Source organism: Notothenia rossii, assembly GCF_949606895.1.
Source record: "Notothenia rossii genome assembly, chromosome: 5".
NCBI classification, from domain to species: domain Eukaryota; kingdom Metazoa; phylum Chordata; class Actinopteri; order Perciformes; family Nototheniidae; genus Notothenia; species Notothenia rossii.
Window position 1 is genome coordinate 64,508,938 of NC_136903.1, and position 19,370 is coordinate 64,528,307.

Genomic DNA, 19,370 nt, shown 5'->3' on the forward strand with positions numbered 1-19,370 from the left:
GCCATATGAGGCCAGACCGGACTCGGAGGGCTTTCCTTTGCTTTTTTCAGCTGTCAGATTGTAAACAAAGTCACGTGACTGGGGCAGATGACAGCGCTGACAAGGTGCGTTTTATCGCAGTTAGACTCTAAAATACTAATTGTGGGCTTATCATGTTTATTCGGCCAAAACAGAAAAAAAAGACTTTCACTCTCTCCAGAGGGGCAGGTCAGCCAAAAAGTTCGAAAGGGCCGTTGCCCGGGCAACATTAGCCCGTACCTGTGCACGTCCCTGCATCACGGTATCGTCCGCATAAAAATGTAAAGTAGCTTCATCCACATTTTGACCTAAACTGTTGATGTAGATGGAGAATAAAAGTGGACCTAAAACAGAACCGTGTGCACACCATTTGTAATGTTTAACCACTCAGAAGTGAGCCCATCAAAGTGAACACATCGGGACCTTTCAGAGAGGTAGTTCACAAACCACCCCACTGCATGGCTGGATATGCCAATACTGGCAAGCCTCTGCCTCAAGATATGATGATCGACAGTATCAAACGCTTTGGAAAGATCAATAAACAGAACTGCACAACTCTGCTTTTTGTCTAAGATACCCACAATATCATTCACCACTTTCATTGTCGCAGTGATGGTGCTATGTTGCTTTCTGAAACCTGACTGATGTTTACATAGGATGTCCTTTTTACATAAAAACACCTTTACCTGCTCACTCACTAGGCTTTCAAGAACCTTGGCCAGAACTGACAATTTAGAGATGGGTCTATAATTATTTAATAAAGTGGCCTTCCCACCTTTTAGTAAAGGAATAAGCTGACTTCCATATTTTCGGAATTGTGTTCGTGCTGAGGGAGAGGTTAAAAAGAAAATCTGAAGCTATCTATAAAAAGAAAGGTTCTACGTTGTCCGGACCAACCGGTTTCTTAGGATCTAACTTGGATAAGGTTTCATGAACGACTTCAATAGTAAAAGGAGAAAAACTGAAAGGGTTTTCCAAACCACGTTTTTCAGAGTCACAGACTGTGGTGTTCACAGTAGCAGAGTTAGCAACATAATCAAACAGAGAGCCACAGGACACAAAATGCTCACTAAAACAATTCAACATAGTGGCCCTGCCCGACATAGAATATTTATTCATTTATTTATTATTGTGATGCTATGAACTATTTATAGTGTAAATTGGAATGATCCACATCTGTGCTCCCGGGTGTATCTGTGTGTTTTCTTCCTGCCTGTGTACATGACAAGCTGCTGATCATAACCAGTTGCCCCTTAAAGAATTAATAAAGTTGTGGATTAAGATGCTGTGTTAATGAAAGCATTGCTGGATGAAATTATATTTGTTAAAATATTAAACTAATTGTTTTTAGTCTAATACTATGCAATTGCCTTTGTGTCCTTCAATCAGGCAAATACAGAACTTAAATATTTAACAAATATATCTTTTTTTATTCTTTCTGTTTAAAAATAACACGTTTCCAAATAAATTAAAAAAAACATGGCACTTTTTTTAAACATGATAGGATCCAGTTCTGTCAGACATGTTAGCTTGTAAAACAAAGTTCAACAGTTTGCTCAGAGGTGAGTAACAGGGCTCTCTAACAATGGGCAGGTGAAGCTTTCACCATCATCAATGGAGCGAAAGGTAACTGTTTAACCAACCCGAGGTGTGATCAATCTACGAGACAGAGCTGCCAGCAGAGCCAGGGATCCATAAAATGATCAGACAGGTGATGAGGAAAAAGAAGGATTTATGAATTCCCGTTTACAACCCTATAAACCCCCTTCACTGTTGATTAACCCGTGAGAAAAACTTTGCACCTGCGGTCACATGACTGCAGAACTGTTTAAAGGAGGCTTGTGGATGGAAGGAAAGCACTCACTGAGCTAAGCACCTGCTGAGCACACCAACCACAAGAGACAAAGACTCTTCAAGACAAATCGCTGTCACCATGAAGGCCACACTTGCCACCATCGCTGTCCTCGTCCTCGCTCTCAGCTGGACCTCTGAGGCTGTGCGGGTTGAAGTAAGTGCATTATTTATCATTTTTTTAGTACTCACTGGTCCTGGACAATAGCTTTGTTCATGCAGCTTACCCAAAACCTGCACCTTGTACTTTTTTAAATTACAAACTGGTTTTGACACATTATTTGAACTAACCCTACATCAGTTAACTGGTAAGATGCAGTTCTTTAACACCAATTATCTGTCTTTCTTTTCAGGAGAATGGATTGTCTTTCTCTCTGGAAGCCGTCATGAGGCTCCAGGAGCTGACAGAGAGCAGCGGAGCAGGACAACAGAGCCCTCGACTCAGGGCGAGCACCGGGTCCCTGTGTGCCGACCCCATGCTCCCCCAGGAGTTCCTGCCCCTCTGTAGGCTGAGAGGAGCATCTGCATCCCTGTCCAGACTAGGTGAGATCACTATATTATAACAGCCAGCCTTTGAGTGGAATATTAAGTATGCCAAGTCATGAATATGGAGGTCCAGGTCACCTGGACCTCCATGGACCTGTTTTTATCACCTGGACCAGGTGATAAAAACATTGTGTCTTACAGTCTTTTGTCTTTATTTCAGCTATGGTTCCCATGGACGTCTGTGAGATCTGCGCTTTTGCTGCCTGCACCGGCTGCTAAGCAAGCAACAAACACATTGCCCAGCTTAATACTTGTGATTTGTTTCCTCCCCCTCACAACTATAGTACTTTAGAGAATAAAACAAAAAAAGATTTACCTGATGAGACAGTGACATTATGTTCCCTGACCACAGAGGCTCTGTCTCCGGTCTTTTGGCACTTAATAGAGCAAACTAAGCCCCCAAAAAGAAAGAAATCAAACAAAGTATGTTGTTGTTGTGGTTTCCTGTAAACTGTTACTGGAGCTTGTTTACTTTATTTTTCATTTCCATCATGCCTTTTATTTTTGGAATTTGTTTGTTACATTTCTATCTTACCAAGCTTTGTACTGTACACATATTTAAAAGTTCCTATTTTTCTTGTTTCTTAACATTGTTTTAAATAAAAGGCTTGCATTCATAAATCATGTGTACGTTGTGCTCTTTTCTGAAAACTCAATTCAATATTCAAATTATTATTATTATTAATATGATATATTATATATATATATATAGATATGTTTTGCAATGCATTTTTCATATAAAATAGTGACATATTGGTGGTACACTGCATCAACAAATAGACATCACAAGGCATTGCAAAAAATAAGAAACAGCTTCGTTGAGCTATAGGAGGAGATTTGTTTTTCTCTTAGCTATTATTAAGATGTCATCTTTTCAATTATGCTCCCCCAGATTCATTCCAACCTCATTATGTTTTTCGTGGTTCTATATCGAGTGATAATTACAACACTCAAAACCCATTTTTGTACGGTAATGTTCGTTGGCCTCGACAGTTTTGATGTTCAGGGCCCTTGTGGGCAAATGACAATATCATTTGCAGCTCTTTTCACGACACAGACACAGGTCGGTTCTTTAAAACGGGCGTTTATTTCTTGGGAGTTTTCATCCTGTAGCCTCCCCTCTTCCGTTACGCCGTGAAAACTACAACACCGGAATGACACGTATACATAGCCAAACATATTAGCATATTGTGCTACACATATGAATGAAAATAAGAAAATTAAAACATAAAACAAATACCTCGTTGGCCGCTTGTCGTGAAAGGAGATTAAACTAGTTCCTTTTCTGCATAACACAGACTTCTTGTCACATTAAAACTTTATCACAGACTTCAGCAGAGCTTCAAACAAAGATGTCAACCCAAGTTGAGTTGCACAGTGTAACAACAAAACACGCAGTACCACATGAACAAACATTAGTTCTTTGGCACAAGAAACATATACGCATATCGGTTTAACATGTAAAACAAACTGTATTAAATTATGCCATATTTAACGATTATAAAATAACTTGAGATAAAGTATTTATTTATCTAATTGAACTATGACATTAATTGTGTTATTCTTTTTAATTAAGGCAACTTCGTTACGTCATTTACATAATTCATCCCTATGCTTTGGCCCTTATTACCTGTGAGTGACTGATGGTCCCCGAGCACTGAGCCTGTACCTGTACATTTTTGTGTTTTATTAACTGACACGATATTTTCCAGTCATATTTAACGATTAAAAGGGGGTTGCGGTAAAAGTGCATGCTTTGTCAACATTCCCTGTAAACATAAGGTTAAATTGTTGTATAGAAATGAAATAAACCAAACCAATTGTGATCAAATATAACATATTTTCCTGCTTTTAATTCTTATTTTTGGTGAAACTTTGATGAATGTTGTCATATTTCTCAAATGACACTATTTTGCCGGCCTAATTCCTATTCTCCGTTTTATTTCCCATGATAATATTTTCTCTCTGTTTTCCAATAAAGCTTAGTAATTTCAAGGCATACTCACTATATGTCTGGGGTAACCAATAAAGGTTTTCTTTTCAAATCTAATTTTAAACTCAAAGGTCAACAACCATAAATCTCGAAAAACACCTGAGGTGTACAACCTTAATCCGAGTAAAAGATAAATGCATAAGAAGCAAGAGTTTGCAACACTTTTTTTTCCTACTTTCAAGTCTCACTACAACCCTTGGTGGGTTTTGAAAAAATATTTTATCACCGTAATGTCCAGTGGACCATCAAAAAACGTAATAGTTGTATGATATGTGTACAATCCTAAAGTCCACCTCAACCAAGGCTAATAGAGGTGCGGCTAGGGGAGACTGCACCATCCCATTTAGGAAAAGTTCATTCAGCCAGACTGTCTTTTCATTCCATGCATCCCATCAATGGAATTCAATACCACAACCAAAAACAGAATCCTCATCCTACTACACATTCAAGCACAGTATTATGGCTCATTAATAATCAACAGTGTCAGCACTGATGTGTGGGTATAGGTGTTAGTATGAGTGCGTATTGTGAATGTTTTATTTATTATCATGACTTGCTCTTATCTGTATTCAGTTATCATCTATTGTAAATATATGTACAATGGTATAACGATGTTGTGGTATTTTCATTATTACTTTTAGGATGTCTATCACCATCTGGTAAAGGGACTATCGGTGAAAACTAATTTGAGTACTTTTACATATTTTTAATATGTTGATTAATGTACACTGTCCCTTGTTTTAAATAAATCAATTCAATTCAACAATGAAAATCAAAATATTCGCTTTGTGGATTTTCCAACAGTTATTTAATGTTTTCATTAATATATGTTGTATGTTTATCTTTGTGTGTGTGAGGGACATTAAGTGAAAATTGTTATCATAATACCGTGATGCTAGACTCCCAGACAACAACTGTCTTTTAAAGTTAAAGATATTGTGTACAGATCCAGCAAAGTCTGAGATTTCAAAATATAAAATAATAAGAAAACCTTGATTTCATGAGTGAACCTGCAGAATATGTTTGATTTTAATAATAATAATAATAATAATAATACATTTGATTTCTAAGCACTTTTTCAGGTGCTCAAAGACACTTTACAGTGGTGATAAAAAGGAAATAAAATAAAAATATAAAAAGTTGAATTAAAATATTAGAACAGCAACACAACATTATTCACACATAATAATTTCTGACCTTGATGTGACTCCTGAAACAATCAGTTCACACAGTCGGTTACAATTCATTGTGGATGGAGCAGCTCCAGACTTTGACTGACACTGTCGTCACACTAACTCTTATCTGTTGTCAAACTTTGGGATAAAGCTTCCCATGACGTGAACACACATAAGTGATACTTGACAGTTTATGGTGCATTAAAAGGCCTTTTCCTGACTGTGTAACCAAACAAAGAAGTTGCCATATGCATCAGCAAAGAGTCATAATATCACAGCTCTGCAAACAAGTGACTTATTTGGTCAGCTCTGTTCGTATGGCCTCTCCCTTATCAGACGGTTCTGTGGCGAATACCTGTGGGAGAGAGATTTATGGGGTGGCACTGAGGCATCTGATGCTTAAGAATGAAACCCAAAGTAAATAATCAAGTATAGCGCTGGCGGAGGAAACATTATAAAATATTCTAAAGGATTATGGTTATAAACTAAAAAGAGGATCCAGAACTCTAACAGTGGGCAATATCTTTGGTTATCTTTTAGCCACGGAGTTTCCCCCTTACTTTCACTCTTAGCCAATAAAAACCTCACTGACCTGTCCAGACTCCCTATAAGAGGCCGAGCAGACATCCAGAGACACAGAAGAACCTCTCCTCTGAACTGAGAAGCATCTTGCATCATCTGAAAATGAGAGTGCTCAGTGTCATCCTTGTTTTGGTGCTGTGTGGGTGCAGTGGAGCTCTGGGTGTGAAGGTTAAAGTGAGTACTTGTTCTTGGAAATACTTTGACCTTCGTCATCTTATCACTCATTCTGCTTCTATTTTTCAGTATTTTCTGAATGCATCTGAATGGTAGTTATTGACACCAATGCATCTAAATGTGTCTTTCTCATCCCCTTTCTTTTGGAAGTTATGCATGATTTATTTTGTGCCTCACAGTTTTTCTTGTCCTCCCCTAGGTTGGAGACAGGGTCTTCCCCTTGGAGGCAGTGAAGCAGCTGAAGGAACTGATGGATTTAGATGACAACGTTAGCCCTCGCGTCTCTGAGACGAGCGTGGTAGCTGCTTGTGCTAATCCTGTCCTGCCTCAAGTCTTTCGGCCAGTTTGCCAAGGGAAGGGGACAGGCATCATTTTCTCTAAACTAGGTAAGACTTTGCAAAAAATAATATAATTGTTAAAAAACTATTCTTAATTGAACTAGACAAAAAGGCATTTTGGGCGCCTAATTTCAGTGGTGAATTAATACACATTCGGTGCAAATATTAATATTGAAGAAACCAGCACATCGAATTAGCCATGTCCATTACAGTGAAGCAACATATCGATTCACTCATAAATGTGTTTTGAATAGTTTTTGCACACAAATGGAGCTGTATGGCAGAGAGGAACAAGCTCTTTTGTGTTTTGTCTTTCAAAGAGATATGCTTAACACAACCAAACACTTCCCTGATGAAGGAGCTGTGTCAGTTAGCTGGTTAGCCAATAACGTAGCACTGAAAACTTAGCCTGGCTGCCCAGTTTGTAAATCAATGAGTTACATCTCATTTGTTTTTTACTGTACAACAATTCATTCAGACATGAAAGTGAGACATACTTTCAGCAAGAAAACAACAATTTGACTATTCCTGATAAAAGGACCTGCTTTACCACCCACAGAATTGCTCAGTGAGAACAATTTTAACATTTGGATTTTGGTACATTTAATTTAATTTCATTTCATTTTTATTTTTCCCGCTCATGGTACGCAAAACCAAATGTACAATAATTGCCACAAAACATGACTCTACCATTGAGCGAAAAGGAGCAGGGAGAAGAATAAAATCTTATGTTACATTCATACAGGAAACAATCTCACAGGCTCTTAGAGACGCTGTTTTATCACTCAGAAATGTCCTTGCTCCTGACTTGAATTAAACCTCCCTGGGTGTATTGAGACGGATACAAAAACGGATCTCGTTTTTTCAAAATTACAGCATTACATGAAAGTGAAAACCTGGTACTTGGGTGGGGGAAAAAAACCTTCACTTTTTTATTTCCAGTCAGACTAATATTTATGTTTTTCTTTCTGTTTCTTGCACTTTCCAGCCTCTATCATGGCGTCTTCAGATCCTTGTGAGATATGTGTCAACCCTTCCTGCTATGGGTGTCTGAACTGAGGCTGCCATCTGCTAGAAACATACACACGTCTGACTGAGAGCCTTTGGGGCCGTCATCCTACATCCTTCTTTAACATTCATATGGCAACCATTGACTTCGGCAATACACATCCTGTCACCTAACCAATCGCAATGGGTCTCATGGCTCACTGGTCGACATACACATTTTTAATTGATATATAGGCTTATCAAAAAATGTAAAACTGGGTTTTGACCATTTTTACAAGTTTTGGTAGATGCTAAAGTAAAATGGCAAAGCAGATGTTTTGCATTATTTTAATATTACTTTGTTGTCTTCTTATTGAACTTTTTATTTATTGAGTGTGTGCAGCTTCTTGATAATAAAAATATGTATTCTTTGCATCCTTAAAAGCAGTTTTTACTTGATGTTTCAAGAATAAGGTAATGCTCACACACACACACACACACACACACACACACACACACACACACACACACACACACACACACACACACACACACACACACACACACACACACACACACGTCTTACCTTTTTATACAAACACAAAATCACACATACACACACACAATTTGTGAAACAGTATTTAGGAACGTTCATGACTGACATTAATAATAATAATAATAATAATAATAATAATAATAGATTTTATTCTTAGGCGCATTTCATGACACCCAAGGACACCGTACAATTTGTTTAAAAAAAGAAAACGCTAATAGGCAGCAGAACATGTTAAAAACACAAACAGGAAATCATGGAGGAGACAATGAAGTGGACACAAATGAAACATATAATGGGGAGCACGACAGTGAGTAGGCAGATTTGAACAGGTGGGTTTTGGATTTGAATATGGTGATTGTGTCTGACTGTCGGATGTGCGGGGGGAGGGAGTTCCAGAGTCTGGGAGCAGTGCAGCTAAAAGCCCGAGCACCCATGGTGACGAAGCGTGTGGTAGGGACGGTTAGCAGACCAGCAGAGGAGGAGTGGAGGGAGCGAGAGGGGGTATACTCCTGAAGAAGGTCAGCCAGATAAGAGGGTGCCAGGTTATGTAGGGCTTTGTAAGTGAGCAGCAGGTTGATATGCATGATATCAGTGACCTGCTTTCCTATTCCCTGTGCTTCACATTTATCAGATGGCACACATTGTCAATGGATCAGTTAATAAACAGGCCAAAGTGATCAACTTCAACAATCAGTGTGCTTAATGGTGGCTAATGTGGGTTCCCGTGCATTAAAAATAATTAGATATGAAGGCGGGACAATGTTCTTACTTACTGAGACAACTACACTAATAATAACAAAAAGCAATCCCAATACAGAAAGTGACAATTTAAAAAACCGTGCATACATAAAGAACTTCTTTTTTTTAATGTAACCTTCATTTAGCTAAAATGTTTTACTTTGACAAGGCGGTATCAATTACAAATATCAAAATAAAGAAATAAGAGGATTAGGAAATGAATATCAAGTAGACAATAGTTACAGACATTAAACAAAATACAATTAAATAACAATAACAAAGAAATAAAATACATTAATCTAGTTCATTTTGTATAAAGCCCATGTTCACATTATTTGTATCGTTTCATCTTATGGATTTACAATGGAATATTGTTAATTAATTTTATTAATCTATTCTTTACACTTGACATCTATGTTATGTGTTTCTGTCCACCCTTGGATATGGCTATTATAAATATATATGAAAAATGACTGAAACAGTGACAGACACACTTCTGGATGGAGACCTGTCGCCTCTTTGGATCTATGTTTCCTCTTTTCAACGTTTGTCGACCTCTGCCGGTTGGTAGGTGACGGTCCCATGATCGGTAACTAAAGATTTCCGACAAGCACTGCTTGCGAGTCGACCTTAGCTTAGGTAGGGTAAGCTACACAGATAACAAACCTATTATTTCAAGTGTTGCAACGGTGTTTTTACGTTTAAGTGCCCATTTCTTTCTTTTGCAGTTACTTTCGAATGTTGATTCGCTTATTCAAAGACATGGGTCGCCATGATACTGCAGTCACTTAAAATGGAAATAAAAGTATGAATGTTTGTGGGGCACACTACATTACATCTCTGTTCTGCCTATAATACAAATATCTAACTTAATCAAACAGGAGAGAAGTCAGTGGTATTTTTGGTATAAACAAAATTCTGTATTTTCGATATGAGTCATACGGTTCGTTGGTCTAGGGGTATGATTCTCGCTTAGGGTGCGAGAGGTCCCGGGTTCAAATCCCGGACGAGCCCGATCATTTTTAGAAGTTTAATGATTATTAAAATGATCCACTTGTCTGTTCATGTTATAATGCCTCAACAACACGATGAAACTGTTCAACATCAGTATGTTGATGAGTTTAAAACAAATATATTCATTCTTCTTTTCGTTGTTTACGAAGGTTACTTGACTTCATTGAGTGACTTAGTTACACTCATGTAATGAATTTAATGTAGCAGGGTATTCTCATTTCTCACACAATTACAACAACAACATTGTGTAACTTCTAAACCACTGCTTCTCAAAGTGTGGTCCGCGGATCACTGGTGGTCCGTGAGCGCCCCCTAGTGGTCCGTGAGTATATTGGTAACATTTCACATTTGAAATAAATTAATACATTTATTTAGTTTTCAGCACTCTCGCGGGAATATCTCCGCACTGGAGCGAGTTTACTTTCGATTGCATAATATAGCCCAGTGCAACACCTTCGTCACACATGTTGCCACCTTTGTACAATTTTCAGGCGATTTGTAATCTGTTCTAGAAAAACGATGCGTTTTTGGATCTTTGTGGAGTTAGGTGGTCCGCAGGTCCGCGATAGTTTTTTTATTGGTTAAGTGGTCCTTGGTATGAAAAAGTTGGAGAAACACTGGTCTAAACTCACCAGGTGGACTAACAAGTGTATGAAAAAAAGAAGTGTAAGGACAATGATATGATCAGCCAAACATCGGGAGAATTTCCTTCACAGTTGTTTTGTAGGTTGCCCTGCCTAGTCACTTTTACCTGGCTGGTCACTGTCATATTGCGTCACTTTCTCAATTCTGCTAGACTTTCACCAACCAATTGACACATCCGGACACAGTTTAAATAGGCTACAGCGCGGATGTTCATTCAGGTGTGAGACAAACCTATTTCACAAACTCTGCAACGCCTTTCAACCGCAGGATAAGGAGCCGACTGTTTGAGGTATGTTTAGTGCGCTATCAAGCTGTGTTACATACACATCTCAAACGAAATGCCAGGTACCGATAACACTAGGATTGAACGCTTGGAGATGCAAGAGAAAGGTAGAGGCAAGCTATCATAGTTATTGCCAAGACTTTCGTGCATTAATCTTCAGTAATAGTTGTAGCCCCTTTTCGTTTTTAAATATATGTGTAGTCATTTTGAATGTCTCTGTTGTCATTGTTTTATTCTTATAGGTAGTAGCCTACCTTACCTTGTGATTGGTTTGTTCTTGTAGTTTCCCCCACTGTGTTGTTTGTATTATTAGATGTATTGGCCACAAAATTCCTGCATTAATCTTCAAATAATTGTTAAGCCTATTTGTTCTCTTTCTGCTCATTTTGAGTCTCTTTGTAGTCATTTACATCTCTTGCATCCTCATGCTAAGTCTACAGGTAATTGAGTTGGTATTGTAGGTTGTTTCTTATGTTCGACTCATTTTGTAGTGTCTCTTTGTTTTCTTTTTGTTTCCTTTTGAGTCTCAATATTTTTATTTTGTATTTAGGCGCTTTGTTTATCTTTTATGTATTTGTTTAATTAGATAGAGATTTTAGTGTGGTTGTTTTTCAAATGATGTGTGTGTGGTTTAAATTAGCACCTTTACCACCTACAGCTATACAATCTAATTCAAACCCCTAATCATAACAAAAACAATACAAATAATACTGTGATATGTAACATACATTAAGTGAAGGAGTAATTATTTTTAATCTAAATACTTTTTAGTGCCTTTGGTACGTTTTGCTGTAGTTGTACTTCTGCCCAGTGTGCACATTCCTCTCAATACCCACCAGAGGTCACAATTTACTAAACTATGTTTTCTATCCTTGGAGAACTTCAATGCATGCTTGTAGCATATTGATATATCCTCTGCATTTGATTTCATGAAATTGTGTTTTTATTTAAAACAACAGCTTTGTTAAGGTTAGTTTATTTATATAGCACATTGTCAGACTCAAAGGCAATTCAAATTGCTTAGGCATTAACAATAATTAAAAACAAAAAGACAATTCATAAAAGGGATAAAAGAGTGATCGCAGCAGAAAGTGCTTATGATAAGGCCCGATTGGAGTATCTGTGGATAGGCAGCATTACAAAGAAAAGCTTTTAACCTTGATTTATAAGAACTCATTTTCAAGCAGTTTGTTCCAGGTTTATGGTGCATAGAAGCTTAAAGCTGCCTCATCGAATTTAGTTCTGACCCTTGGGACGACGAGTAAGTAAAAGTACGATCTTGAAGTGTATTCTTTGGAAGCCAGTGCTTCAACTGCAATGTGGTCAATTCTTCTAGTTTTGGTGAGGACTCTGGTGGCAGCATTCTGGATAATTGTAGTTGTCTTGTTGATTATCTTTGAACGTTTTTTCTGTTGGATGCCTCCATGACAATGGAAGCTTCTAACACAGATTCACCAAACAACAAGACTCTATGAAAAGTTCCTCTTTATATGGAGAGTATCAACTAATTCCACCCTACTGTATAAAGACCCTGACAACCTTCCAAAGAAGCCCTTAGTGAGTGAGATTCCCTTGGGAACATGTCATTTTAAGTTATTTAAGGTTATCTTCACCTAATGAGGAATGTTTTTATTTTCACAGCTAGTGTTTGATAAGAAATACCCTCCCTCCTTCAGCTTTTCTAGTTATCCTGTTGGAGATAATCCCAGTATGCACTTAGAGGAGCATGTTGTCAGTCTGTATGATAGGGCTAACAAACCAACAGACAATCACATAAACATCAAAGACTGAGAGTTTCAACGTCACCTTGCAGTGCACGTCTTTGGACTTTTGGAGGACATGCAAGGCCCACACAGGAAGGCCTGGCAGGTCAGGTCCATGGCCACAGCTTTTTTGTGGTAAAGCGATGAGTAAAACCAACTGAAAACATGTGTGTATTGACTTTGAAGTCTGTCGGGTTTACAAAGCCCTTAAACTCCACTTTCCTCACCCGCGCTTATTGACTTTGAAGGACCAGCATTGATTGAGTAATGTTGATTTGTGTGTGCCTGTCACAAGCTTTAAGTAATAAACTGTCACTGATTCGTCTCAAATGCATCACTACAACTAAGCTACTGGAAATACCAGTAGATGTGGATATTGACTTCTCAAAATGGTTGCCATCCATAGTAACTGTTTGTTCCAGTATTTGCAGTTTAGTTGGAACATTGTAACCCTCAATATTCTTTGGTACTTTTGTAAAAATGGGTCCATGAATTCTGACCGAAGTAAATAAAGTACATTTCCAGTAACTTTTTATTATGCACTTATAGGATAATTCATTTTGTTTACTAATTGATTGGTTTATGAAATATCACTTAAAAATACTCATTAGGATTTCCTAAAGCCCAATGTGATGTATTCAAATTAATTATATGCGCCAGTGAAGATGGTCTTCAATCAATAAATCAATCAATCAATGTTTATTTATATAGCCCAATATCACACATGTTACATTTGTCTCAGTGGACTTCACAGTTTGTACAGAATATCAGTATGACAATACTCTTTTTTTAGTCTTTTGGCTCCTCTCCAACTTTGCCCTTTTCCGAATTTCTTTTAGTGTTTATTTACTTTTTGCCGTTTGCATGTTACATGGTTCGCAACATGCAAGCCAACCGCACCAACTCTGCTATACAATATAGCAGAGATGAACTTCTTCACATCAGATACTTTGTGGACAATAGGCTCTGTGCACAAGATGGCGTCTATTAACTCCCGGTGGGTGGGTGTGAGGCCGAGTACTTCCGGTTTGAGTACAGAGTTTTGACCATAGATAAGATATATATAAACACTAGATGACTCACCCGCGCTGCTGGCCAATGGAGACCGACGTTGCTACATGGCCGCCATCCTGCTACAGGCAGTGCTCTCATTCATAACATCATGGTTTACTATTTAAATAACCATAGCTTGCTCAATTTTCAACCAATTTTCAAACGGTTTGATATTTTATTAACATCAAATATGTAGTTATGATACTGCATACTTATAATCATGAACTTTCTTATGAAAATAACATTAAGCAGATAAAGCAATAGCTATACACACACACAAGGTATTTATATTAAATATTTGCCGGTGTATATATTTCCATTTATTTTATTATATTGTTCATATTTAAAATAAATTATAAAATTAAAATATATTTATATTTTATATATAAAAATCGGTCTCATGTTACCACCACTCTGTAAGCCAAGAGTTGTTAATTTAGCAATGCCTTAGCTTGAAGAACAGGGACACAACTAATGACAATAGCATATGGTGGTATATTATTTAGATATTCACACCTTTTATCAGAAGAACCAAACCAACATAAAATGAACTCACAGACAGGCCAGTTCTGTGTTATTTATCACAATTATTTTTGACATCAGATCTTCATTTCGTCCTAGTTTTGTATTTAGTTTCTAGATTTGTAAACAAATCCAGAACCTTTGAAATACGTTACCACTTCACAGCATGGTGCGCTGAGTTCTTGTAGTCGAAAAAAGCCCAAGAATAATATAAGCTGTACCCTGTGTCCTTCTGTAGTCCATTTACTGTTGTTTGTCTTGTCTTACCCCGGCTGATATCTCACTAAATTCACTGTTTTAATTGTTCCCTATATTGCCCCTATGCCCTGTAAGGTGTCCCTGGGTGTTATGAAAGTGTTTGCACATGTTTATTCAAGTGTATGAGCGACATAGAGCAAGTGAGATGGCCAGTGGTTCTCAAACTTTTTACACAAAGTACCACCTCAAATTATATCGGGCTCTCCTAGTAACACCATCATAGACATTCCTGGGTACCACAGAGATAAAGGATTTAATATGACAAGCCATATGATGCTCTCATTTGTTAGTGACATTCCACATGCAAATAAGATAACATAAGATGTTACTTTATTGATCCCAATTTGGGAAAACATTTTTAGTTACAGCAGCATAAGGGATAAGGCATTTTACAATAAATTAGAAATAAGCAAGAAAAATAAAGAAAATAAAGAAAGAGGAAAATATACATGTTGAATTTGGCAGGATATTATATATATATATATATATACACATATACATATACATAAATATAAGGCATATGGAATATTAATGTTAAATATTGAACAGATTATATATGTGTAAAATGTACAACGTGGTTATATTCAAGAGAAACTATGGAGCAGAGAGTTATCTTCCAGCCAGAGGTGATTTATTGTCCAGAGTTATGGCACTGCGGAGCTGCAGCAGTCTGTTGGAGAAGGAGCTCCGCTGACTGTCCAGCTGCAGGTGGAGAGGATGGGTGGGGCTATCCATGATGGACAACAGCCTGTTCAGTGTCCTCCTCTCCACCACAGCTTCATAGGGGTCCAGCTTGGTGCCGATGACAGACCCAGCTTTCCTGATCAGTTTATTGATCCTGCTGGTGTCACCGGCTCTTACACTGCCCCCCCAGCAAAGAAGAGTGCACTGGCCACAACAGACTAGAAGATCTCCAGCATCTTGCGGCACACGTGCACCTCAGCTTCCTCAGAAAATAGAGTCTGCTCATCCCCTTCTTGTACACAGTGTTGATCCTCCAGTTCAGCCCATTGTCTAAGTGCACTCCCAGGTATTTGTAGTCCTCCACAACAGCCACATCCTCTCCCAGAATGCACAGGGGTAGAGGAGACGTCCTCACCCTCCTGAAATCAATGACCATCTCTCTGGTCTTGGCCACATTCAGAATACTCACAACATTAGGCTGAGGTTCATCTTCCGCTCTTCTTGAAGTGGTTGTGCTTCTTGTTGCTTCCGGCTAAAATAAACATTAAAGACATTTTGAGTGTTTAAAATGTGCTGTAATACACAACACATTATTTATTCCTAAACTTGCAGAAAGAAAACTAAAGTGTGACATTTAATCACATATTTATATATCAATCTTATACACCTTGAATTCTTGTTGGCCAATGATACACATACCCTTTGAAGATGAGCTGGGAAATTGAATACTGTTGGCACAACACCATCTTTAAGCCGGACAGTCTGCCCCGTCCTGTCAAAGTCCTCACAACTGAAGTGATCACTGCCACAGGAAACAAAACCGTCCCTTCTTAGGGCAACTTCCCACTGCCTCCTCCTCTCTCCGGTTTTGGGAAACCTTAAAAAACATGAGAAAGGTAGCCAGATATATAAATTATCTTCAACATTGTCCTCCCTTCTTTCCTTTAACATTAAGGGTAAGGACAAAAATACACACCGAAATTATCATATTTTTGGGGTAATTGTATGTATGTATGTATGTATGTAATGTAATCTTTGAGAATAAGACAACCACACTAAGAGTTATAAAAAAGGTGTCCAAAAGAAACATTAAATAATTGTGTAAAGAAATGGTAGCAACATATTCTAAAGAGGCTGGGTCAACATCAATCTTGCAATACTATTATCTCACATAGCCCCACTGATCCTGTGTAGTAGCAGGACTTGTAATGTACACACATCCACTAAGTAATTAACAATTATCCTAAATATAGTCATAATATTGTCATATCTTACACGTAAAAGGTGATTCCACAGGTTCTTGTTAGCAGACTGCGGCGATTAGAGCATTCGTAGGCTGCACAAAAGTCCAGCATAGTCAGGTAAACACAAAGCCAGCAATTTCCTGTATCATAATGATAAATAATCTAAAATATAAGATGTGTTTTCAAGCCAAACCACTTGAAAGAAATCATGTGTAACTTAAGTTATGTTGAAAAGAAAGAGCAGTTATGCCTCTCCCACTGGTGTAAAGTTGCTGGGTCAACTTTGTAATACTAGGTCTCACTCACAGCCTCTTGTTATTAGCCAGCTAATAAATACAACCACGGCACATACACAAAGAAAAGCTGCAATTTCAACATGTCCAAGCATCCTGTATCATAGCCATGCTAATAATGTTTATAATAAACCAAACCTCTCTCTGAAGAACCAGCACCTTACTGTGGTAGAGAGGTTTGTGTGCCCTGATGAACCTGGGGGCTGTGTTGTCTGGAACCTTGTGTTCCTGGTAGGGTCTCCCATGGCAAATTGGTCTCAGGCAAGGGGCCAGACTAAGATTGGTTCAAAAGACCTCATGAAAGACGACACACGAAGTGAGGATACCCGGCCCGGAGGAAGCCCGGGGTCCCCTTCTGGAGCCAGGCCCAGAAGGAGGACTCGTCGGCGAGCGTCTGGTGGCCGGGCTTGCCACGGAGCCCGGCCGGGCACAGCCCGAAAAGGCGACGTGGGCAACACCTCCGCTTCTCCGTCCCGCGGGCCCACCACCTACGGGAAACAGCGATGGGGTCGGGTGCGCTGCCAGAAGGGTGGCAGTGAAGGCAGAGGGTCTCGACGGACCAGACCCGGGCAACAGAAGCTGGCTTTGGGGACGTGGAACGTCACCTCTCTGGGGGGGAAGGAGTCGGAGCTTGTGCGGGAGGTGGAGCGTTACCAGTTGGATCTGGTTGGGCTCACCTCTACGCACAGCGTCGGCTCTGGAACCTTACTTCTGGATAGGGGTTGGACTCTATTCTTCTCCGGAGTTGCTCAAGGTGTGAGGCGCCGGGCGGGTGTGGGGATACTCACAAGTCCCCGGTTGGGTGCTTCGTTGTTGGAGTCTACCCCAGTGGACGAGAGGGTTGCCTCCCTACGCCTGCGGGTTATGGGGTGGAAAACTCTGACTGTTGTGTGTGCTTATGCACCCAACAGTAGTTCAGAGTATACGGCCTTCTTGGAGACCCTGGAAAGAGTCCTGTATGGGGCTCCTGAAGGGGACTCTTTAATCTTGCTGGGAGACTTCAACGCACATGTGGGCAATGATGGAGACACTTGGAGGGGAGTGATTGGGAGGAACGGCCCCCCTGATCTGAACCGGAGTGGTGGTTTGTTACTGGACTTCTGTGCTAGTCATGGATTGGCCATAACAAACACCATGTTCGAACATAAGGATGCTCATAAGTGTACGTGGTACCGGAGCACCCTAGGCAGAAGGTCCATGATCGATTTGGTTATCGTATCATCGGACCTGAGGCCGTATGTTTTGGACACTCGGGTAAAGAGAGGGGCGGAGTTGTCAACTGATCACCATCTGGTGGTGAGTTGGGTCGAGTGGCGGGGGAAGCCTCTGGATAGACCTGGTAAGCCCAAACGTGTAGTTCGGGTGAACTGGGAACGTCTGGAGGAGGCCCAAGTTCAGGAGGCCTTCAACTCACACCTCCGGCGGAGCTTTTCGGGCATTCCTGTGGAGGTTGGGGACATTGAACCAGAGTGGTCGGTGTTCAAAGCCTCTATTGCCGAAGCCGCGGCGGGGAGCTGTGGTCTCAAGGTCCTAGGTGCCTCAAGGGGCGGTAACCCTCGAACCTCCTGGTGGACACCGGTGGTCAGGGAAGCCGTCCGACTGAAGAAGGAGGCCTTCAGGGATTTGTTATCCCGGGGGACTCCCGAGGCAGTTGCAAGGTACCGACAGGCCCGAAGGGCAGCAGCCTCAGCCGTGGCCGAGGCAAAGCAGCGGGTGTGGGAGAAGTTCGGAGAAGACATGGAAAAAGACTTTCGGGCGGCACCAAAGTTGTTCTGGAAAACTGTCCGACACCTCAGGAGGGGGAAGCAGGGAACCATCCAAGCTGTGTACAGTAAGGATGGGACGTTGTTGACCTCAACTGATGGAGTGTTAGGGCGTTGGAAGGAGCACTTTGAGGAACTCCTGAACCCGACAACTCCGCCCTCTATGTTAGAGGCAGAGCTGGAGTATGAAGGGGGATCGACACCAATCTCCCGGGGGGAGGTCACTGAGGTCGTCAAACAACTTCACAGTGGCAAAGCCCCGGGGGTGGATGAGATCCGCCCAGAAATGCTGAAGGCTCTGGGTGTTGAGGGACTGTCATGGTTGACACGTCTCATCAACGTTGCGTGGAAGTCGGAAACAGTACCGAAGGAGTGGCAGACCGGAGTGGTGGTTCCCCTTTTCAAAAAGGGGGATCAGAGGGTGTGTGCCAATTACCGAGGCATCACACTTCTCAGCCTCCCCGGGAAAGTTTACTCTAAGGTACTCGAAAGGAGGGTCAGGCCGATTGTCGAACCTCAGATTGAGGAGGAACAATGCGGATTCCGTCCTGGTCGTGGAACGACGGATCAGCTTTTTACTCTCGCAAGGATCCTGGAGGGTGCCTGGGAGTATGCTTATCCAGTCTACATGTGTTTTGTAGACTTGGAGAAGGCATATGACCGGGTTCCCAGGGAGTCACTGTGGGAGGTGCTGCGGGAGTATGGGGTGAGGGGGTCTCTACTCAGGGCCATCCAATCTCTGTACTCCCAAAGCGAGAGCTGTGTCCGGGTCCTCGGCAGTAAGTCGGACCCATTTCAGGTGAGGGTTGGCCTCCGCCAGGGCTGCGCTTTGTCACCAATCCTGTTTGTAATATACATGGATCGGATTTCGAGGCGTAGTCGTGGGGGAG

At 40.4% G+C, this 19,370-nt stretch overlaps 2 protein-coding genes across 2 annotated transcripts; both read left to right on the plus strand.

Moving 5' to 3' along the window:
• Positions 1–1,868: 1,868 nt before the first annotated feature.
• LOC307040743 (guanylate cyclase activator 2B-like) lies at positions 1,869–3,036 on the plus strand. The gene is made up of 3 exons (XM_079683866.1): positions 1,869–2,026; positions 2,223–2,412; positions 2,576–3,036. Exons 1-3 carry the CDS (start codon positions 1,952–1,954, stop codon positions 2,632–2,634), a joined length of 324 nt encoding a protein of 107 aa, XP_079539992.1. The 5' UTR covers positions 1,869–1,951; the 3' UTR covers positions 2,635–3,036.
• Positions 3,037–6,182: 3,146 nt separating this feature from the next.
• On the plus strand, positions 6,183–8,108 carry LOC307040786 (guanylin-like). Its single transcript, XM_079683899.1, has 3 exons — positions 6,183–6,339; positions 6,539–6,725; positions 7,666–8,108. The coding sequence occupies exons 1-3, from the start codon at positions 6,268–6,270 to the stop codon at positions 7,734–7,736; spliced, it is 330 nt and encodes a 109-aa protein (XP_079540025.1). The 5' UTR covers positions 6,183–6,267; the 3' UTR covers positions 7,737–8,108.
• Positions 8,109–19,370: the final 11,262 nt, after the last annotated feature.

What these genes read in the sequence shown, in the direction of transcription:
- LOC307040743 (XM_079683866.1), top strand. Translation starts at nt 1,952, where the DNA reads ATGAAGGCCACACTTGCCACCATCGCTGTCCTCGTCCTCGCTCTCAGC. An exon ending in CTGAGGCTGTGCGGGTTGAA is followed by an intron (nt 2,027 to 2,222) that starts GTAAGTGCATTA and finishes CTTTCTTTTCAG; the next exon opens with GAGAATGGATTGTCTTTCTC. An exon ending in TGCATCCCTGTCCAGACTAG is followed by an intron (nt 2,413 to 2,575) that starts GTGAGATCACTA and finishes TCTTTATTTCAG; the next exon opens with CTATGGTTCCCATGGACGTC.
- LOC307040786 (XM_079683899.1), top strand. Translation starts at nt 6,268, where the DNA reads ATGAGAGTGCTCAGTGTCATCCTTGTTTTGGTGCTGTGTGGGTGCAGT. An exon ending in CTCTGGGTGTGAAGGTTAAA is followed by an intron (nt 6,340 to 6,538) that starts GTGAGTACTTGT and finishes GTCCTCCCCTAG; the next exon opens with GTTGGAGACAGGGTCTTCCC. An exon ending in CATCATTTTCTCTAAACTAG is followed by an intron (nt 6,726 to 7,665) that starts GTAAGACTTTGC and finishes TGCACTTTCCAG; the next exon opens with CCTCTATCATGGCGTCTTCA.